The sequence below is a fragment of the Brassica oleracea genome, chromosome C3, assembly GCF_000695525.1.
Source record: "Brassica oleracea var. oleracea cultivar TO1000 chromosome C3, BOL, whole genome shotgun sequence".
NCBI classification, from domain to species: domain Eukaryota; kingdom Viridiplantae; phylum Streptophyta; class Magnoliopsida; order Brassicales; family Brassicaceae; genus Brassica; species Brassica oleracea.
Window position 1 is genome coordinate 9,633,312 of NC_027750.1, and position 20,929 is coordinate 9,654,240.

General features: G+C 32.5%; 2 protein-coding genes across 4 annotated transcripts; both read left to right on the top strand.

Moving 5' to 3' along the window:
- Positions 1-10,525: 10,525 nt before the first annotated feature.
- On the top strand, positions 10,526-12,152 carry LOC106334420 (40S ribosomal protein S3-2). The gene is made up of 6 exons (XM_013772702.1): positions 10,526-10,661; positions 10,744-10,891; positions 10,968-11,139; positions 11,419-11,473; positions 11,568-11,699; positions 11,787-12,152. Exons 1-6 carry the CDS (start codon positions 10,632-10,634, stop codon positions 11,997-11,999), a joined length of 750 nt encoding a protein of 249 aa, XP_013628156.1. The 5' UTR covers positions 10,526-10,631; the 3' UTR covers positions 12,000-12,152.
- A 1,146-nt stretch (positions 12,153-13,298) lies between these two features.
- LOC106336116 (importin beta-like SAD2) lies at positions 13,299-20,757 on the top strand. Of its 3 annotated transcripts, none has more exons than XM_013774842.1 (21): positions 13,299-13,598; positions 13,740-13,981; positions 14,312-14,461; positions 14,775-14,937; positions 15,393-15,577; positions 15,662-15,835; positions 16,132-16,277; positions 16,357-16,480; positions 16,552-16,732; positions 17,026-17,185; positions 17,296-17,337; positions 17,427-17,545; positions 17,636-17,834; positions 18,081-18,212; positions 18,339-18,442; positions 18,801-18,980; positions 19,248-19,387; positions 19,479-19,618; positions 19,701-19,849; positions 19,938-20,064; positions 20,177-20,757. In XM_013774842.1, the coding sequence occupies exons 1-21, from the start codon at positions 13,506-13,508 to the stop codon at positions 20,350-20,352; spliced, it is 3,126 nt and encodes a 1,041-aa protein (XP_013630296.1). In that variant the 5' UTR covers positions 13,299-13,505; the 3' UTR covers positions 20,353-20,757. The 3 variants fall into 3 exon arrangements, with proteins under 3 accessions (XP_013630296.1, XP_013630298.1, XP_013630297.1); XM_013774844.1 differs by having other exon boundaries at positions 13,758-13,981; XM_013774843.1 differs by having other exon boundaries at positions 13,300-13,598; positions 13,752-13,981.
- The last annotated feature ends 172 nt before the right edge of the window (positions 20,758-20,929 follow it).

Here is a 20,929-nt window from a genome sequence, read left to right on the forward strand (position 1 = left end):
GGATTGTGATTTAGAAATTAGGATAACAAGAGTTTTTTTTTTTGATAGGCATTTTTTTAGAATTTTTCTTCAATAGGTTTTATTTTAAAATAAATGTTCAAAAAAGTGCTACTTGGAGAAAGTTATCAGTTTTGTTAAATTAATTTTTTAAAAATTCCATTTTTGGAAAAATCATCAATTCTGTATAGAAATTTTGTAGATTTGAAATTGTGATTAAGCAATTGAGATAACAAGAGTTTTTGTTGTAGATGGGCATTTGATAAGAATTTTTGAATACTATTTTGTATTTTTCATATAAATATTTCTGAAACTGCTATTTTAAGAAAGTTATCATTTTAAACAGAAATATTGTCGATTTGGGATTGCGATTGAGAAATTAGAATAACAAGAGATTTTGTTGATAGATGAACATTCTTTTAGAATTTTTGAACAATATGTTGGATTTTTAAAGAATTTTTCTAAAAACTGTTATTTTAGGAAACTTGTCATTTTTGTAAAGAAATATTGTAGATTTTGGATTGTGATTGAGAAATTAGGATAACAATAGTTTTTGTTGATAGATGGGCATTGTTTTAGAATTTTTAAGCAATAGGTTGCATTTTTTAAAGAAATATTCTAAAAACTGCTATTTTAGGAAAGTTATTATTTTTGTAGAGAAATATTGTAGATTTGAGATTGTGATTTAGAAATTAGGATAACAAGAACTTTTTTTGATAGATGAGCATTATTTTAGAATTTTCGATCAATAGGTTATATTTTTAAATAAATTTTCTAAAAAGTGCTATTTTGGGAAAGTTGTCAATTTTGTAGAAAAATAATGTAGATTTGCGATTATGGTTGGGAAATTAGGATAACAAGAGTTTTTGCTATCGATGGGCATTCTTTTAGAATTTTTGATTAATATATTGCATCTTTTAAATATATTTTATAAGAACTGCTATTTTAGGAAAGTCATTATTTTTGTAGAGAAATATTGTAGATTTGGGATTGTGATTGAGAAATTAGGATAACAATAGTTTTTGTTAATAAATGGGCTTTCTTTTAGAATATTTGAGCAATAGGTTGTATTTTTTAAAGAAATTTTCTAAAACTGCTAGTTTAGGAAAGTTATTACTTTTGTTGAAAAATATTGTAGATTTGGGATTGTGATTGAGAAATTAGGATAACAATAGTTTTTGTTAATAAATGGGCTTTCTTTTAGAATATTTGAGCAATAGGTTGTATTTTTTAAAGAAATTTTCTAAAACTGCTAGTTTAGGAAAGTTATTACTTTTGTTGAAAAATATTGTAGATTTGGGATTGATATTTAGAAATTAGAATAACAAGAGTTTTTGTTGATAGATGGGCATTTGATAAGAATTTTTGAAAACTATTTTGTATTTTTTAAATAAATATTTCTGAAACTGCAATTTTAAGAAAGCTATCATTTTGTTGAGAAATATTGTCGATTTGGGATTGTGATTGAGAATTAGGATAACAAGAGTTTTTGTTGATAGATGAGCATTCTTTTTGAATTTTTGTTCAATATGTTGCATTTTTTAAATAAGTTTTGTAAAAACTGCTATTTTGGAAAAGTCATCATTTTTGTAGAGAAATATTGTAGATTTGAGATTGTGATTGAGAAATTAGGATAACAAGAGTTTTTGTTAATAGATGGGCATTCTTTTAGAATTTTTGAGCAATATGTTGCATTTTTTAAATAAGTTTTGTAAAAACTGCTATTTTGGAAAAGTCATCATTTTTGTAGAGAAATATTGTAGATTTGAGATTGTGATTGAGAAATTAGGATAACAAGAGTTTTTGTTGATAGATGGGCATTCTTTTAGAATGTTTGATCAATTGGTTTAATTATAAATTAATTTTTTAAAAATTGATCAATTCTGTATAGAAATTTTGTAGATTTGAAATTGTGATTAAGCAATTGAGATAACAAGAGTTTTTGTTGTAGATGGGCATTTGATAAGAATTTTTGAATACTATTTTGTATTTTTCATATAAATATTTCTGAAACTGCTATTTTAAGAAAGTTATCATTTTGTACAGAAATATTGTCGATTTGGGATTATGATTGAGAAATTAGAATAACAAGAGTTTTTGTTGATAGATGGACATTCTTTTAGAATTTTTGAGCAATATGTTGCATTTTTAAAGAAATTTTGTAAAAACTGCTATTTTTGGAAACTTAACATTTTTGTAGAAAAATATTGTAGATTTGAGATTGTGATTGTCATTTAAGATAACAATAGTTTTTGTTGATAGATGGGCATTGTTTTAGAATTTTTAAGCAATAGGTTGCATTTTTTAAAGAAATTTTCTAAAAACAGCTATTTTAGGAAAGTTATTACTTTTGTAGCGAAATATTGTAGATTTGGGATTGTGATTGAGAAACTAGGATAACAAGAGTTTTTGTTGATAGATGGATATTCTTTTAGATTTTTTGAACAATAGGTTGCATCTTTTAAATAAGTTTTCTATAAACTTCTATTCTAGGAAAATTATTATTTTTGTAGAGAAATATTGTAGATTTGAGATTGTGATTTAGAAATTAGGATAACAAGATCTTTTTTGATTGATGAGCATTATTTTAGAATTTTTGATCAATAGGTTTTATTTTTAAATAAATTTTCTAAAAGGTGCTATTTTGGGAATTTTGTAGAGATATATTGTAGATTTGCGATTATGATTGAGACATTAGGATAACAAGAGTTTTTGTTGATCGATGGACATTCTTTTAGAATATATGATCAGTATTTTGCATTTTTAAATACATTTTATAAAAACTGTTATTTTAGGAAAGTCATCATTTTTGTAGAGAAATATTGTAGATTTGGGATTATGATTGGGAAATTAGGATAACAAGAGTTTTTGTTGATAGATGGGCATTTTTTAGAATTTTTGAGCAATATGTTGCATCTTTTAAATAAGTTTTCCATAAACTTCTACTTTAGGAAAATTATTATTTTTGTATAAAAATATTATAGATTTGGGATTGTGATTTAGAAATTAGGATAACAAGAGTTTTTTTTTTTATAGATCGGCATTTTTTTAGAATTTTTGTTCAATAGGTTTTATTTTTAAATAAATGTTCTAAAAAGTGCTATTTGGAGAAAGTTATCAATTTTGTAGAGAAATATTGTAGATTTGAGATTGTGATTGAGAAATTAGGATAACAAGAGTTTTTTGTTGATCGATGGCCATTCTTTTTGAATTTTTGATAAATATGTTGCATTTTTAAATGCATTTTATAAAAACTGCTATTTTAGGAAAATCATCATTTTTGTAGAGAAATATTGTAGATTTTGGAATGTGATTGAGAAATTAGGATAATAAGAGTTTTTGTTGATATATGACCATTCTTTTTGAATTTTTGATCAATATGTTGCATTTTTAAATGCATTTTATAAAAACTGCTATTTTAGGAAAATCATCATTTTTGTAGAGAAATATTGTAGATTTTGGAATGTGATTGAGAAATTAGGATAATAAGAGTTTTTGTTGATATATGACTTTTAGAATTTTTGAGCAATAGGTTGCATCTTTTAAATAAGTTTTCTATAAACTTCTATTTTAGGAAAATTATTATTTTTGTAGAGAAATATTGTAGATTTTGGATTGTGATTGAGAAATTAGGATAACAAGAGTTTTTGTTGATAGATGGAGATTCATTTAGATTTTTTGAACAATAGGTTGCATCTTTTAAATAAGTTTTCTATAAACTTCTATTTTAGGAAAATTATTATTTTTGTAGAGAAATATTGTAGATTTGAGATTGTGATTTTGAAATTAGGATACTAAGAGCTTTTTTTATTGATGAGCATTATTTTAGAATTTTTGATCAATAGGTTTTATTTTTAAATAAATTTTCTAAATGGTGCTATTTTGGGAAAGTTTTCAATTTTGTAGAAATATATTGTAGATTTGCGATTATGATTGAGAAATTAGGATAACAAGAATTTTTGTTGATCGATGGGCATTCTTTTAGAATTTTTGTTCAATATGTTGCATTTTTTAATACATTTTATAAAAACTGCTATTTTAGGAAAGTCATCATTTTTGTTGAGAAATATTGTAGATTTGGGAATGTGATTGGGAAATTAGGATAACAAGAGTTTTTGTTGATAGATGGGCATTCTTTTAGAATTTTTGAGCAATAGGTTGCATCTTTTAAATAAGTTTTCTATAAACTTCTATTTTAGGAAAATTATCATTTTTGTATAGAAATATTATAGTTTTCTAAAAAGTGCTATTTGGAGAAAGTTATCAATTTTGAAGGGAAATATTGTAGATTTGGGATTGTGATTGAGAAATTAGGATAACATGAGTTTTTGTTGATCGGTGGGCATTTTTTTAGAATGTTTGATCAATAGGTTAAATTTTAAATAAATTTTTTAAAAATTGCTCTTTTGGGAAAATCATAAATTTTGTATAGAAATATTGTAGATTTGACAATATGTTGCATTTTTAAAGAAATTTTCTAAAAACTGCTATTTTAGGAAACTTGTCATTTTTGTAGAGAAATATGTAGATTTTGGATTGTGATTGAGAAATTAGAATAACAAGAGATTTTGTTGATAGATGAACATTCTTTTAGAATTTTTGAACAATATGTTGCATTTTTAAAGAAATTTTCTAAAAACTGCTATTTTAGGAAACTTGTCATTTTTGTAGAGAAATATGTAGATTTTGGATTGTGATTGAGAAATTAGAATAACAAGAGTTTTTGTTGATAGATGGGCATTCTTTTAGAATTTTTGAGCAATAGGTTGCATCTTTTAAATAGGTTTTCTACAAACTTGTATTTTAGGAAAATTATCATTTTTGTTGAGAAATATTATAGATTTGGGATTGCGATTCAGAAATCAGGATAACAAGAGTTTTTGTTGATAGATGGGCATTCTTTTAGAATTTTTGAGCAATAGGTTGCATCTTTTAAATAAGTTTTGTATAAACTTGTATTTTAGGAAAATTGTCATTTTTGTTTAGAAATATCATAAATTTGGGATTGTGATTTAGAAATTAGGATAACAAGAGCCTTTTTGATAGATGGACATTCTTTTAGAAATTTTATCAATAGTTCTTATTTTTAAATAAATTTCTAAAAAGTGCTATTTTGGGAAAGTTATCAATTTTGTAGAGATATATTGTAGATTTGCGATTATGACTGAAAAATTAGGATAACAAGAGGTTTTGTTGATCGGTGGCCATTCTTTTGGAATTTTTGATCTGTATGTTGCATTTTTAAATACATTTTATAAAAACTGCTATTTTAGGAAAGTCATCATTTTTGTAGAGAAATATTGTAGATTTGGGGTTGTGATTGAGAAATTAGGATAACAAGGGTTTTTATTGATAGATGGACATTCTTTTAGAATTTTTGAGCAATATGTTGCATTTTTTAAAGAAATTTTCTAACAACAGCTATTTTAGGAAAGTCATCATTTTTGTAGAGAAATATTGTAGATTTGGGGTTGTGATTGAGAAATTAAGATAACAATAGTTTTTGTTGATAGATGGGCATTGTTTTAGAATTTTTAAGCAATATGTTGCATTTTTTAAAGAAATTTTCTAACAACAGCTATTTTAGGAAAGTTATTACTTTTGTAGAAAAATATTGTAGATTTGGGATTGTGATTGAGAAATTAGGATAACAAGAGTTTTTGTTGATAGATGGACATTCTCTTAGATTTTTTGAACAATAGGTTGCATCTTTTAAATAAGTGTTCTATAAACTTCTATTTTAGGAAAATTATTATTTTTGTAGAAAAATATTGTAGATTGGAGATTGTGATTTAGAAATTAGGATAACAAGAACTTTTTTTGATAGATGAGCATTATTTTAGAATTTTTGATCAATAAGTTATATTTTTAAATAAATTTTAAAAAGTGCTTGTTTGGGAAAGTTATCAATTTTGTAGAGAAATAATGTAGATTTGCGATTATGGTTGGGAAATTAGGATAACAAGAGCTTTTGCTGATCGATGGGCATTCTTTTAGAATTTTTGATCAATATATTGTATTTTTTAAATATATTTTATAAGAACTGCTATTTTAGGAAAGTCATTATTTTTGTAGAGAAATATTGTAGATTTGGGATTGTGATTGAGAAATTAGGATAACAAGAGTTTTTGTTAATAGATGAGTTTTCTTTTAGAATATTTAAGCAATAGGTTGTATTTTTTAAAGAAATTTTCTAAAACTGCTAGTTTAGGAAAGTTATTACTTTTGTCGAGAAATATTGTAGATTTGAGATTGTTATTTATAAATTAGGATAACAAGAGTTTTTGTTGATAGATGGGCATTTGATAAGAATTTTTGAAAACTATTTTGTATTTTTTAAATAAATATTTCTGAAACTGCTATTTTAGAAAGTTATCATTTTGTTGAGAAATATTGTCGATTTGGGATTGTGATTGAGAATTAGGATAACAATAGTTTTTGTTGATAGATGAGCATTCTTTTTGAATTTTTGATCAATATGTTACATTTTTTAAATAAGTTTTGTAAAAAATGCTATTTTGGGAAAGTCATCATTTTTGTAGAGAAATATTGTAGATTTGGGATTGTGATTGAGAAATTAGGATAACAAGAGTTTTTGTTAATTAATGGGCATTCTTTTAGAATTTTTGAGCAATATGTTGCATTTTTAAAAGAGATTTTCTAAAAACTGCTATTTTAGGAAATCTATTAATTTTGTAGAGAAATATTGCAGATTTGAAACTCTTGTTTAGAAATTAGGATAACCAGAGTTTTTGTTGATAGGTGGGCATTCTTTTAGAATGTTTGATCAATTGGTTTAATTTTAAATAATTTTTTTAAAAATTGCTATTTTGGGAAAATTATCAATTCTGTATAGAAATATTATAGATTTGAAATTGTGATTAAACAATTGAGATAACAAGAGTTTTTGTTGATAGATGAGCATTTGATTAGAATTTTTGAATTCGATTTTGTATTTTTTAAATAAATATTTATGAAACAGCTATTTTAAGAAAGTTATCATTTTGTTGAGAAATATTGTCAATTTGGTATTGTGATTGAGAATTAGGATAATAAGAATTTTTGTTGATAGATGAGCATTCTTTTAGAATTTTTGATCAATATGTTGCATTTTTTAAATAAGTTTTATAAAAATTGCTATTTTGGGAAAGTCATCATTTTTGTAGAGAAATATTGTAGATTTGAGATTGTCAATAATATATACAAATAAACTCACCATGCGCTGCGCATGTTTTATCCTAGTTTTACTTATAAAATTGGTCATTTGGCAAATTATCTCTCAACTTTAATTTTTTTTAAAGTTTTTACCATACATTAATGGGTCATTTTGCTCTATATTTATAAGGGAAGAAAAAATAAAGAATATAGGTATACTACAGTAATATGTATTTGATAAGACATTTTCACCACCAAATTGACCATATTCTTTCTATAAGCATGTGAATGTGCGAATGATAATATCCAAATAACGAAACACATTATACTATATCAGTTAAATACATAGTATAAAATATTCGTTCATAGCAATAACATATTAACAGATATAAAACATTATTATTTTACTAACTGCGAAAGAAAAAAGAAAAGGAAAAAGAGGGACGGATGGGGGAAGGAGGAAAGAGGTCAGTAGGCCTGGGAATATGAGTTTTTACCCACGGGGCCCGGCCCGTTTAACCCGCCGCGGGACGGGTGCGGGTCAAACAATTTAGAAAAATTGATTCGTGGGTGCGGGTTATGAGCATTTTATGCGGGACGGGTGCGGGTTGGTGGGTACCTGCCAACCTGTAATTTTTTTAAATTTTTTTTTTTGTAAAAATGTATATTTTGTAAAGAAAATATGGGAATTTTAAAAAATAATAATCAAAATATTTTAAAATATTTAAAATTTTAATTATAAATATATTATTTATATTATATTTTACAAAAATTAAATTAAATAAATATTTTTTAAAATAAAAATATAACCCGCAGGACCCGCGGGTTACCGCAAAATTAAGCGGGGCGGGGGCGGGTGCAAATTTATTTGTTCACGGGTTGTGCGGATCGGATTTTTCGACAAAAAAAAACTTTGTAACCCGCGGGTTGGCAGGTCAGCGGGACGGGTTTGATCCGCAACCCAGCCCTAGAGGCTAGAGGGGAGGAGGGGAGGAGGAAGAGAGGGAGGATGGAGAAGTGAATGGAGGGGTGAAAGGAGAAAGGAGGACGGAGATGGAGAGGATGAAGAGAACGAAGTTAAAAAGAGTGAAAAGAAGTGAGAAGAAGGAAAAAAAAGTAGTAGAAAGGAAGAATGTTATAATATATTATACTATATTTTATATATAAAAGTATATTATATTAGTTACAATATATTAGAAATGATTATATTGGTTGTAGGAGAAAAAAATGTAATAAGAGAGAAATTGTATATTCATTTTTAATGTATGTAAAATGTTGTAAAAAGCAAATGTTAATTTTAAATTTTCACAAACCATTGTTTTCATAATGAAAATACAGGTTTATCATAAAAATATGAAATTTGTTATAAATATGGACTATTCTATAAAAGTAATATATAATAGAAAATTTTTTTTGCTAAGAACAATTTACACATTTCGCTGAAATTTTTTATGTCAATTTAAAAAAAATTAGATATGGCATATGTGAAAAAAATATATTTTTTTCTTACTATTAATACTTAACTATAACTAATTACTTGAAGTCCTACGGGTCAAACTAAATCAGAGGGGAAAGAAGAAAAAGAAAAAAAAAATAGAAACCCAAGTTAATCTAGTTTTGTGATTGGCGAGGGGCAGATAGTGTAATATTACACAAAATATACAGAATATTGTAGCCATCTATACTATTAAAAGAGAAACATTCTGAAAAAATCTACTTAAACAAAGTTGTTGGACCTTTTCAATATAATCTTAATATGTCTTATTTTATATTTACCTTAGTTAATCAAAATTATCAATATTGTTAAAAGGGAAACTCCAACTGCCATCACCCGATATTCTTGCATCTAACATATCTTTTTACACATCTCAATATTTTAAGTGCATTAATATTCACTTATTACGTAAGGAAAAAGTCAAAACAAATTAATAATATGGAATATACATATTTTTGACCTTATATAACCAAATATATATAAAAAAAATCAAAATACTACCCGTCATGATGAAATTAGTTGGTAGGCTATTTTTTAAAAAAAATGTGTGTATGAACTTACAAAATATGTTCAAAGGTAGTATGCATATTTCCAATACAAACCAAATCCCTATACCATAAACCATATAGTATTTACTCATTTGACTCTCACCATTTTCATGTATTTTCTTGAATCTATATGTATTTGTTCAAATACATATTTTCTAGAGATTTTTATCATATTTTCAGTATAAATCAAACCCTATACCCTAAACCATATTTCCATAAACTTTTAAGCCATATATCCTAAACCCTATTTCATATATTTCTGAACTATAATCTGATTTCATATACATGTACTTCATATGACAAATCAAATAGTTTATTTAGTTTTATGTATTATTATAAAATACATGAGAACTTTAGTCAATTTAAAAAGTGTTTTAATGTTTTTCTGGGTTTTAATCTGGACAACATGTGTCGGTTCATATGTTTAATGGCGAGTTTTTGAATTTTATCTGATTTTTAATTAATAGGTTTTCATTAAATCCAAAATTGATGGAAACATATCAGTTGGTTTTTAATGTTTGGTTTTAGAAATTTGGGAACCGTTCATGTATTTACAAAGTTCGGTTTGGTTTTAGTTGAGTTATTTAGGTTTTGCTTTGGTTCGGTAGCGTAGTTTGAATCCGGCTAATATCTCAAAAATGGGTCCAGTTCTATTCCGGTTTAATTCTGGTTTAATTCTGGTTTTCAAGTAATTTCAGGTTCGTAGATAAACATTGCTGGATAATATATATTTTCAGTTTAAGTATCGGGTAATTCGGTTTTTTCGAATAACAATATCAGATAATTTAGATAATTTTAAATATTTTGGATAAAAATTTGGGTTATTCAGCTTTACAGGTAATTTGGTTTATAAATAGTAATTTTAGGATATTTGGTTATTTAGAAATTAAATATAATTTATTATTTGTAGGTATATAATTTGTATTTTAAAATTCAGGCATCCATTTTATTTTCTATTCGGTTTCAGTTATTTGGCTCGCCAGATATAGAATCAACTCGGTTATTTATAAAATTCATTTTAATTTGGGTTTTGTGTGTTTTCAGTTTGATATGGTTCGGTTCATGATTCCACATAAATGTGTCTAGAATTTTACACTATTTTATATAAAAATTCATATTAAAAAAATTATTTAATTTCGAAAACAAATCCGCGCTTTCTAAGCGCGGGTAAAATCTAGTATCATTGCTAATACAACAGACATGAGTCCACATTTCTCTACATTAATTCCTTTCTTGAGAACTTCAGATAAACCCATTAAAGTGAGAAAAGAAAAAGTCCAGTAAAAGCCCAGACCAATAATCTCGAGTTTCTAACCTAGATATAAATACAAACATCTACTAGTGATTAGATTAGTTCACAGCGCTTCACCTATCTTCTCGAGATTATTTCAGCAATTTAGGGTTTCAGTTATCCGCAGCAGCTGCACACATCAAACATGGCGACTCAGATTAGCAAGAAGAGAAAGGTGAGCTTGTAAACTTTTTCTTTTCATTCAATAGATCCCTTTCGCTGCATCGTATGCTGAACTGATTCCTAGAGTTCTGTAGTTTGTAGCTGACGGTGTGTTCTACGCTGAGTTGAACGAGGTTCTAACCAGAGAGCTTGCGGAAGATGGTTACTCTGGTGTGGAGGTTAGGGTTACTCCAATGAGGACTGAGATCATCATCAGAGCCACACGTACTCAAAATGTTCTCGGTATGTTGATTCTAACCTTCCTTTTGAATCCAAAGCTTTGGACTTTTATGTTAATTGGTTTCATGGGATGTTGTAGGTGAGAAGGGAAGGAGGATCAGAGAGTTGACATCTCTTGTGCAGAAGAGATTCAGGTTTCCTCAAGACAGCGTTGAGCTTTACGCTGAGAAGGTTGCCAACAGAGGTCTCTGCGCCATTGCTCAGGCTGAGTCTCTCCGTTACAAGCTCCTCGGTGGTCTTGCTGTCCGCAGGTTCGACATCTATGCTATACATTTTTGTGTTTTTTTACTTTTCGCATTCAGAATAGTGATGTGCATCCTCATGAAAGCTTATTTATAGAGGTCCTATTTTCCATGGATACTGTATGGAAAGTCACACTCTTTAATTGGATTGTATTGTCAGTTCATAAGGTTTGAGCTAGGTCTTGGCTGGTTGTTGAGTAATCGAGCATTGTGATTTACCTGTCTCTTGTGCTCTCATTTCTTAATAAGAGCCGGATGTTAATATTGCAATTATGTTGTGTTGTGTAGGGCTTGCTATGGTGTCTTGAGATTCGTCATGGAGAGTGGTGCTAAGGGTTGTGAGGTGAGTTCAAATTTCAGTATTCTCTATTTGTTTTATTTGTTTTTTTCTCCACAATAAATCTCTTACACAGTTCATTTCAAATGCTTACTATCAGGTGATTGTGAGTGGAAAGCTTCGTGCGGCACGTGCCAAGTCCATGAAATTCAAGGACGGTTACATGGTTTCCTCTGGTCAGCCCACCAAGGATTACATCGACTCTGCAGTCAGACATGTTCTTCTTAGACAGGTTACTTTCTTGGTTTCACCTTATTGAGTCAGTAAACCGCCAAACAGTGTCTAATTCTAGTCTTTGGCTAAACTTTAAAATGTGCAGGGTGTTCTCGGAATCAAGGTGAAGGTCATGCTTGACTGGGACCCTAAGGGAGTAAATGGACCGAAGACACCATTGCCTGATGTTGTCATCATCCATGCTCCCAAGGAGGAAGATGTCAACTCTGCACCTGCTCAGGTTGCTGCTCCGGCTGCTCTTGTACCGGAAGCTCCCCTCACAGCCGTGGATTACCCTGAGATGATCCCAGTCGCCTAGAAGAAACCCTTTGGTTACTCCTACCATGGGATACTTCTCTTTTTGTTATAACTTTTCTGTATCTCTGGATACTCGCTACTTGTTTTTCCTATGTCCTCGAAGTAGACAAGTTTTTTCTCATGTTGTTTCCAAACTTATGTCGAGTGTTTTCAAGATTGAATGCATTTATTTAGTTCTATGAAAGGTTTGGTCTTAATAAGAACGAGAATGAGTAGTACAACATAATATAATGGATGACCCTTGTAAATTGTAAATACACGCCATTAGTCATAACGAAAACTAAAAATTCAGAACGCTACCCCCTCACTTTATGAATTTATGGCGGTAACCATGATTTATATTTTTTTATAGAAATACTATGAAAGGGTATAAGCATAAACATATAATCCATTGGCTGGAGAAGATCACAATAATCCATTGGCTGGAGAAGATCACGGTTCAAATTTAACCGGATCTATTAACTGACCTGGTTCGAGTTAAACTGGCAGCTCTATTGATGAACCCGGTTTGAATTAAAACGTTTATTGTTTGAACCGAATTTGGTTGGAGATTAGTAAGAAAGACAAAGTGTGTTTAGATGTTCGGATCTTCTTCTCGTCCTTCTTTGCTCTCTTTATATAGACGGACTTCCTTCTTTTACACCGTTCCAGGTCGGTTTGTCCTAATAGACCTAGTGTTGTCAGGTCGAGTAACCGGGCCGATCGATCTTCAGGCCGAGCTGATAGGCTTGCTTGATGAAACCGAGTGAAGCACTGAACCGCTGCCGTCACTTGGTCGAGAGCCGCTTACTTAGGCCGGCGTCCTGGCCCAGTTTGAATTAAATCGTTTATTGTTTGAACCGAGTTTGGTTGGAGATTAGTAAGAAAAACAAATTGGGGGTAGATGTTCGGATCTTCTTCTCGTCCTTCTCAGCTCTCTTTATATAGACGGACTTCCTTCTTTTACTCCGTTCCAGGTCGGTTTGTCCTAATAGACCTAGTGTTGTCAGGTCGAGTAACCGGGCCTTAATGGACCTAGAGTTGTCATCAGACCGAGTAACCGGGCGGATCAATCTCCGGGCCGAGCTGATACACTTTTTTGATGAAGCCAAGTGAAGCACTGAGCCGTAGCCATCTTTTGGTCGGGAACCGCTTACTTAGGCCGGCGTCCTGGACCGGCTTAGCGGGCCAAATCTTCTATTTTATGGGTTGGACGTTGTAGAGGGATGCAATTCATCCCCTCCATTTACTAGACAAACCCCGGGTGAAACAAAATTAGTGGTTAGTTAAACAACCCTACCTAGGGATTTGAAAATTCTATAATTCCTCCAGCTCTATTTGGCCACTCTCTCGACTCTGGCCAACTATCATTTTCTTCCTCTTCCTTCTCCGTCATTTTTGAAACGATATCATGCTCCACTGAACCTCTTCCCACGAGCTCTCTTACTAGTTCTTTTGAACGGAAAATTCAAATCCAATCCACCACTTCCTCTGATCATCCCTTCCTCATCCCCAAACTCCCCGGACGATGGATCTACCTAGTCTAGCTTTGATCCTCCGAGCCGCCGCACTCAGCCCTAACCCCGATGAACGGAAAGCTTCTGAGCGGAAACTCAATCAGGTCTTGAAATTCTCTAATAAGCAGAAGATTGTTCAATGATGATGCCACTTCTTAACAGATCGCTATTGCTTGATTTCAATGCTGTTGCAGTTAGGACTTACTATTTCTAATAAGACTAAGTTCAATTTTGATTATTCAAAGATGTGTTTTCAGTTGCAGCACACGCCACAGCATTTGGTGAGACTGTTGCAGATAGCCGTGGATGGGAACTGCGATATGGCAGTGCGTCAAATTGCTAGTATTCAGTTCAAGAACTTCATCGCTAAGAACTGGTCACCTGAGGGTTCGAGTGCAGGAGAGCAGCAGAGGATATTGCAAAGCGACAAACAATTGGTGAGGGACAACATCCTCGTCTATGTCACTCAAGTTCCAACCTTACTCAGGTACATTTGCTAGTTATCATTCTATTCATTTGGCTTCTTTTTTTTATTGGCTCGATTATTTGTTGTTTCTGGTAATTTGTATGCCTGACGTCTGTGTGATTTTGTGAAAAGATGACATAACTTGTCTCATAGACTCATATATGTATCATGCATCTGTATATGTGTATTTGCATTGTTCTTAGTCGCTACATGTCATGAAACAGTGGATGGTGGATGATATCTTGAGAAGTTGGCATTTAATTTCTATAAGCCTTTGATTAACAACCTGATTTTTTTTTCTCAACGCCAATTATAATCGTCCTAATTTTCCCATCTAATTTCCTTATTCAGATCACAACTTGGAGAGTGCCTCAAGACTATTATACATGCTGACTACCCAGAACAATGGCCGCGTCTTCTGGATTGGGTGAACTACAACTTGCAGAATCAACAAATCTACGGAGCTTTGTTTGTGTTGCGGATACTCTCTAGAAAATATGAGTAAGTTACATCACTTTCCATTCCATAATCTCATTCCCATGTGTATGATTCGAAAATTTGTTAGTAAAAATTTGGTAGGATTGTCTGCGACGGCAGTAGCGCACATTTGACTGTTTTAGTGTAGCACACCGAGTAAAAACCTTAGGTGGTAGCCACTCCTGAGTAGAAAAGTTAAGGGAAGCGACAATTGTATTGGAAAAGGAGTGTTAAGTGTTGAAAAGTGTAGAATACAATACAATAGTGTAAGAGAATCTCATTTTTTATGCATAAGTAACGCATCCCCTTGATCCTGTGTCATAATTTTGTTTTCTAGGTTCAAGTCAGACGAAGAGAGAACACCTGTTACCCGCATTGTGGAGGAGACGTTTCCTCTACTTTTGACTATTTTTAATGGCCTAATCCGGATAGAAAATCCATCACCGGAGATAGCAGAACTTATGAAGCTGATATGCAAAATATTTTGGTCATCCATATATGTAAGTCGCTAGTGAAATCAGTAAATTGTGCTTCTCTCTTTGGAATATTACATATTGTTTTTCCTAATGTTAGTATGCATATACCCAAAAGCCAATTGAAACTAGTTTAAGTGCTTTGTTCAGTATTTATTTATCGAAGTGTAAGATGTGGGACAAGGACTCCCTGATAGGTGGTTACATCTCCACTTGTGATCACTGTCTCTGTTTTTCTAGTATTTGAGATTATCACTTGCATTGCATGGTGTCTTATCATATTGGAAATAGGCAACTTAGCTAGTTGAACTCCGCTCTGGTTTAGCGAAACCCCAATTAATAAACCGAAGATTGGCATTATAGGCTTCCTAAAGCTATCCATGTTCTTGTTCTCTTTTCATGATGATTTATGATACCCTGATCTTCATTTTCTGTTACTTTCCAAAGGTATGATTCATTTCGCGTATTATCTTCTGTGGCAGCTGGAGCTCCCAAAGAAATTATATGATATAAACGTATTCAATGCTTGGATGATTTTCTTCTTAACTGTTTCGGAGCGTCCTGTTCCAGTTGAAGGCCAGCCTACGGATCCGGAACTTAGAAAATCTTGGGGCTGGTGGAAGGTCAAGAAGTGGACAGTGCAAATCTTAAACAGACTCGACAGTCGGTATGTCTCTGAAGCTTATATGTTGTTGAACGAAAAGTACTCTTGGAAGGTCCATTGAAATTTTGTGAAAAATCGTTGGTACAGGTTTGGAGACCCAACACTTCAAACTCCAGAAAGCAAACCTTTTGCTCAAATGTTTCAAAAGAGTTATGCAGGCAGGATTTTGGAAGGCCACCTGAAATTTCTCAATACAATTCGTGTTGGAGGCTATCTTCCTGATAGAATAACCAATCTTCTCCTTCAGTACTTAAGGAACAGGTTTGTGATACAGTTAGTTTCATTGGCATACTCGTATACATTCAGTATGCCCACCTGGCTGACTTAAATTCACATTTCCCTGTAGATTTGGTTTTTGGTCAGCGAATTTAAACTTACTGATTTAATCAGAACACTTTGAGATGTTTATATGTTTTTGTAATTTCACACTATTCTAGCTTTTATCATGTATTAAATTGTATTCTTCCATAAAAACACTACTACTGTATTTTTGGCATGTGGCATTTCTCGTTGAAGGGAGTTCTTTATCCTTTGACACTAATTCATTGTATCTTCAGCATCTCGAAGAAAAGCACGTACGATTTGCTGCTGCCTCGGCTTGATGTTCTGCTTTTTGAGATTGTTTTCCCTCTAATGTGCTTTACTGACTCTGATCAAAAACTTTGGGAGGAAGACCCACATGAATATGTGAGGAAAGGTTACAGTAAGTATTAAAAAAATAGTGGTTTTCTTGAAAAATTTAAAACATCATATTTATTGATATCTGCTGTGCTGCATTGCAGATATTATTGAAGACTTGTACAGTCCGCGAACAGCTTCTATGGATTTTGTAAATGAGTTGGTTAAAAAACGTGGGAAAGAGAACCTTCCTAAATTTGTTCAGTTTGTTGTAGGGATCTTCAGGAGGTATTCCCTTTGAGCTCTTCTGCTTCGGTCATTTTCTTCCTGTTGTGAACTTGTTTTCCAACTGTTTGTAGTTATGACGATGCTCCTGCTGAACATAAGCCTTATCGTCGAAAAGATGGCGCGATGCTTGCTGTCGGAGCTCTCTGTGATAAACTGAAGCAAACGGATCCCTATAAATCTGAACTAGAGCATATGTTGGTGCAATATATTTTTCCTGAATTCAATAGTCCAGCTGGACATCTTAGAGCGAAGGTATTCATTGTTTTGGCTTCTTAAACTTTGTCATGGATGCCTCAGCAATTTATGGTTGCCATAGTAATGGTTCTGCTATACTTATCAATTTATTTGAGAACTCTCTGCATCATTTCTTGAAATAACTGTTGAACGAGAGAAGAAATTAAAAAAGGATAAATGATTGCGATATTTGGTCGACTTCTGCAAAGTTGTGGATATTTTAGGATGGACTTCCTATATGTCCAGTATTAGATAGTATATTCTTTGGGAGTCCCTTGATCTTTTAACGATTGTTTTTTTTTTTGATGTAGGCCGCATGGGTAGCTGGGCAATATGCCCATATCAACTTCTCAGATCAGAACAATTTTCGTAAAGCATGGCACAGTGTTGTCTCGGGAATGCGCGATCCTGATCTCCCTGTCCGTGTTGATTCAGTTTTTGCATTGCGTTCATTTGTTGAGGCGTGCAAGGGTATGTGATTTTCTCCTATTCATTTATATGTGTGATTCTGTTTGCATTTTTTTACCCGTGTGCGTTGTCTTCTTGAATGTGGCTGATTAAAACTCTGGTCAAACTTGCAGATTTGAATGAGATACGTCCAATCCTCCCTCAGTTACTTGATGGTAGGTAACCCTTATTATAAAAACTAGATGGTCTGCATCGTCGGAGTAAACTCATGCCTTCAACTTAATGGTAATCTTGCTCCTATCAGAATTTTTCAAACTCATGAATGAGGTGGAGAACGAAGACCTTGTTTTTACGTTGGAAACCATTGTGGATAAGTTCGGTGAAGAGATGGCCCCTTATGCTTTTGGATTATGCCAAAATCTGGTAAGAAAACGAGCTCTCTCGTGTGTATAGTTGTGTTTTGAATAATTTAAACTTTGAGATGTATTTATTTCTGCCTCTCCTTTTACTCAGGCGGCTGCATTTTGGAGGTGCTTAAACACGTCAGAAGCCAGTGATGATTCGGATGATATGGGAGCTTTAGCTGCAGTTGGTTGTTTGCGTGCCATATGTACAATCCTTGAATCTGTTAGCAGTCTTCCTCAGCTGTTTGTTGAAATAGAACCAACGATACTTCCGATAATGCAGAAAATGTTGACCAGTGATGGCCAAGGTAAACTGATGTATAAAAATTCTTAGTCCTTAGTTTGTGGACTCCAAGCATATTTAAGTTATGTTATGTCTAGATGATGGGTTTATGGACTGAATTTGTTAACCATTTTGATTCATTAGCGGCATCAGATCTCAGTATCATTCATTTCCTTTTCCAACTATATTAATATTGAAATTCATTTCCCTTTCCAACTATATTAATATGGAAAATAAAGCATTTAAATTCTCATTCTATTTGCTTTGGCAGATGTATTTGAAGAAGTTTTGGAGATTGCATCATACATGACCTTTTATTCACCTAACATTTCCTTGGGAATATGGAGTCTCTGGCCATTAATCGTGGAAGCGTTGGTTGATTGGGCAATTGATTACTTTTCAAGTATGGCTTTTCTCATATTTGTTTTCTGTATAGTTTGTCAATGAGGAACTTCCATTCACTAAGTTTTTTTTTTGGTCAAACCCATTCTTCGTCTTCCATTCACTAAGTTATTCTTTGAAAATTTAGATATTTTGGTACCGATGGACAACTTTATATCAAGGGGAACTGCTCATTTCCTCACTTGTAAGGAGCCCGACTACCAGCAAAGCCTGTATAACGTTCTTTCAACTGTAAGTATATCTTCCAATTGTTATAGTTCATGTATATGGTCTGTACTTGTTGTATTCTGAACTGTAAGGGTATACAATTTTGTACGTATCATGAAGGATATAATCTTCCTTTATTGTATAACATAAATTGCAAGTTACCCATGCCTTCTGGCACAAAGATTTTTGGCCGCGAGTGTATTGGGTAACACTAAAAATATATTCATTTACCACTAAATTATAACAATTCTTGCTGCCGTAGTTGTACATATATAAGCATTTCCCAAGTTTCTTTACCCAAGCAAATCAGTCATCAGTCTACATAACAATACCATTTGTTACCTTCGTAGCTAATTTATATCTCACGTTTCTATTTCTACAGCTTATGACCGACAGAAACATAGAAGACAGTGAAATTGAATCTGCTCCAAAGCTTATTGAAGTTGTTTTCCAGAATTGCAAAGGGCATGTGGATCACTGGGTTGAACCATATCTGCGACTCACTATTGATCGGTTACAACGAGCAGAGACTTCGTACTTAAAATCTCTTCTTGTACAAGTGGTAAGAACTAATTTAAAATCTCTCTTACAAGTGGTAAGAACTAAGTGGAGAGTTTTTTTACTTGCTGTGCTTCCAACTTGCCAGTTTATTCTTTCAATGTCACTATATGAATCAGGCGGGCTTGCATTGATTTTATGCAATTGCTGTGTTGATGATTACAGTGATGAATTGAACTGTCTTTGCAAGGAATCACAATTATATCTGCTACATCTTAGATTTTGCTTTATTGATCAAGATCTCAAAGAAAATCATGATGTGTATTTGCAGGTGGCAAATATGCTTTACTACAATCCAAGTTTGACGTTTGGTGTATTGCATAACACAGGGCTTGCTTCAATAGTGTTTGATCTTTGGTTCCTGATGCTGCAACAAAAGAAAAAGAGTGGCCTGCCAGCAAATTTCAAACGGTAACTTCGATGCTATATAATATGTCTATCTTGTTCGTGGTAGCTTAAGTGTAATGGTTAACTGATGAAGTGGTTTCTCTAATTGTACCAGGGAACATGATAAAAAGGTTTGCTGCTTGGGTTTGACTTCATTACTTGCTCTCCCGGGTGGTCAATTCCCCGACGAAGCTATGCAGCGTGTTTTCAGGGCAACACTTGATCTTCTAGTTGCATATAAGAATCAGCTAGCTGGTATGTTGTGCTCATCTTCCATTTTTCTGTCAACATGGTGTGGTAACGTTTACAATTACTCCCTTCCCCATATATCTCGCAGAAGCAGCAAAGGTGACAGAAGTAGATTATGAGGATGAGATGAATGGACTCGAGAGTAATGATGATGAGTCTGATGGGGAGATGGGGATGGATGATACCGAAGATGGAGATGAAGCAGAAAGCATGAAACTGCAGAAGTTAGCTGCACAGGTTTGTCAAGTGCTTACCGACTTACCTCTGCCAAAGATGTTTTTTGTTTTACTGAAATTGTCTCTTTGCCAATTCCCTTGTTCGTTAGGCAAAGTCCTTCAGATATGTTGATGAAGATGACGATGATTCTGATGATGACTGCAACGATGACGACGAGTTCCAGTCACCTATCGATGAGGTGGACGCCTTTGTATTCTTCGTCGACGCAATCAGAGGTACCGCTACATAAAATGCTCTAATCATCAATCCTAGAGCACACGATACTATAGGGACTTTCATTTTCTCCAGTGTACATCTTGGTTGATTGCGTCCTTGTCAATTAAACAGCTATGCAGGCATCAGATGCGCAGAGGTTTCAGAACCTTAACCAGTCACTGGACTTCACTTATCAGGCGATTGCAAACGGAATAGCACAACACGCAGAGGTGAGAAGAGTGGAGATCGAGAAGGAGAAGCAAAAGAAGGCAGCAGAAGCTGCTGTTACTTTCGTTCCTGCTATATAATCTTTAAGCGTGGAAGTTCAAAGTCATAGCGTCTGAGAAGCACCGAAATTCATTTTGGTGGGATTCTCGTTCATACATATATGCAGCATGCCGTTTACTTCCAGGTTATACAAACAAAGGAGCAAGCATATTTTTGTGGATTTTAGCAAAAAAGAAACCGTTATCATCTCCAGAGCCTTGTGAAACCGTGTGGTTGCGGTCAGAAGGCTACAAACAAGGTTTTTTTAGTACTCAGTCCACGTCGCTTACTTCTGCACACATTATGTCTTTTCTTTTTATGTGTTAGTTTTGTTAGGAAAGTTGTTTCGAATTTTTGTGATCTCACATAGAGATCAGCAAAGGTCACTCATCAGGTTGTACCACCATTCTTTCATAAAATGAATAAATCTTATGTTATCATTCAAATTTGTCTTTAATGTATGATGTTCGAAGTCCAACCATAAAAATTTCCTAAAGTTGCTTTTGTGAAAACTGCTAAATTATATTAAATCTCTCAAATAACAATACAACAAAAAACAGAGTTATAGCTTTTATTCATCAGTTTGTTTTGCAAAAATACTAATCTCCTTGAAATGTT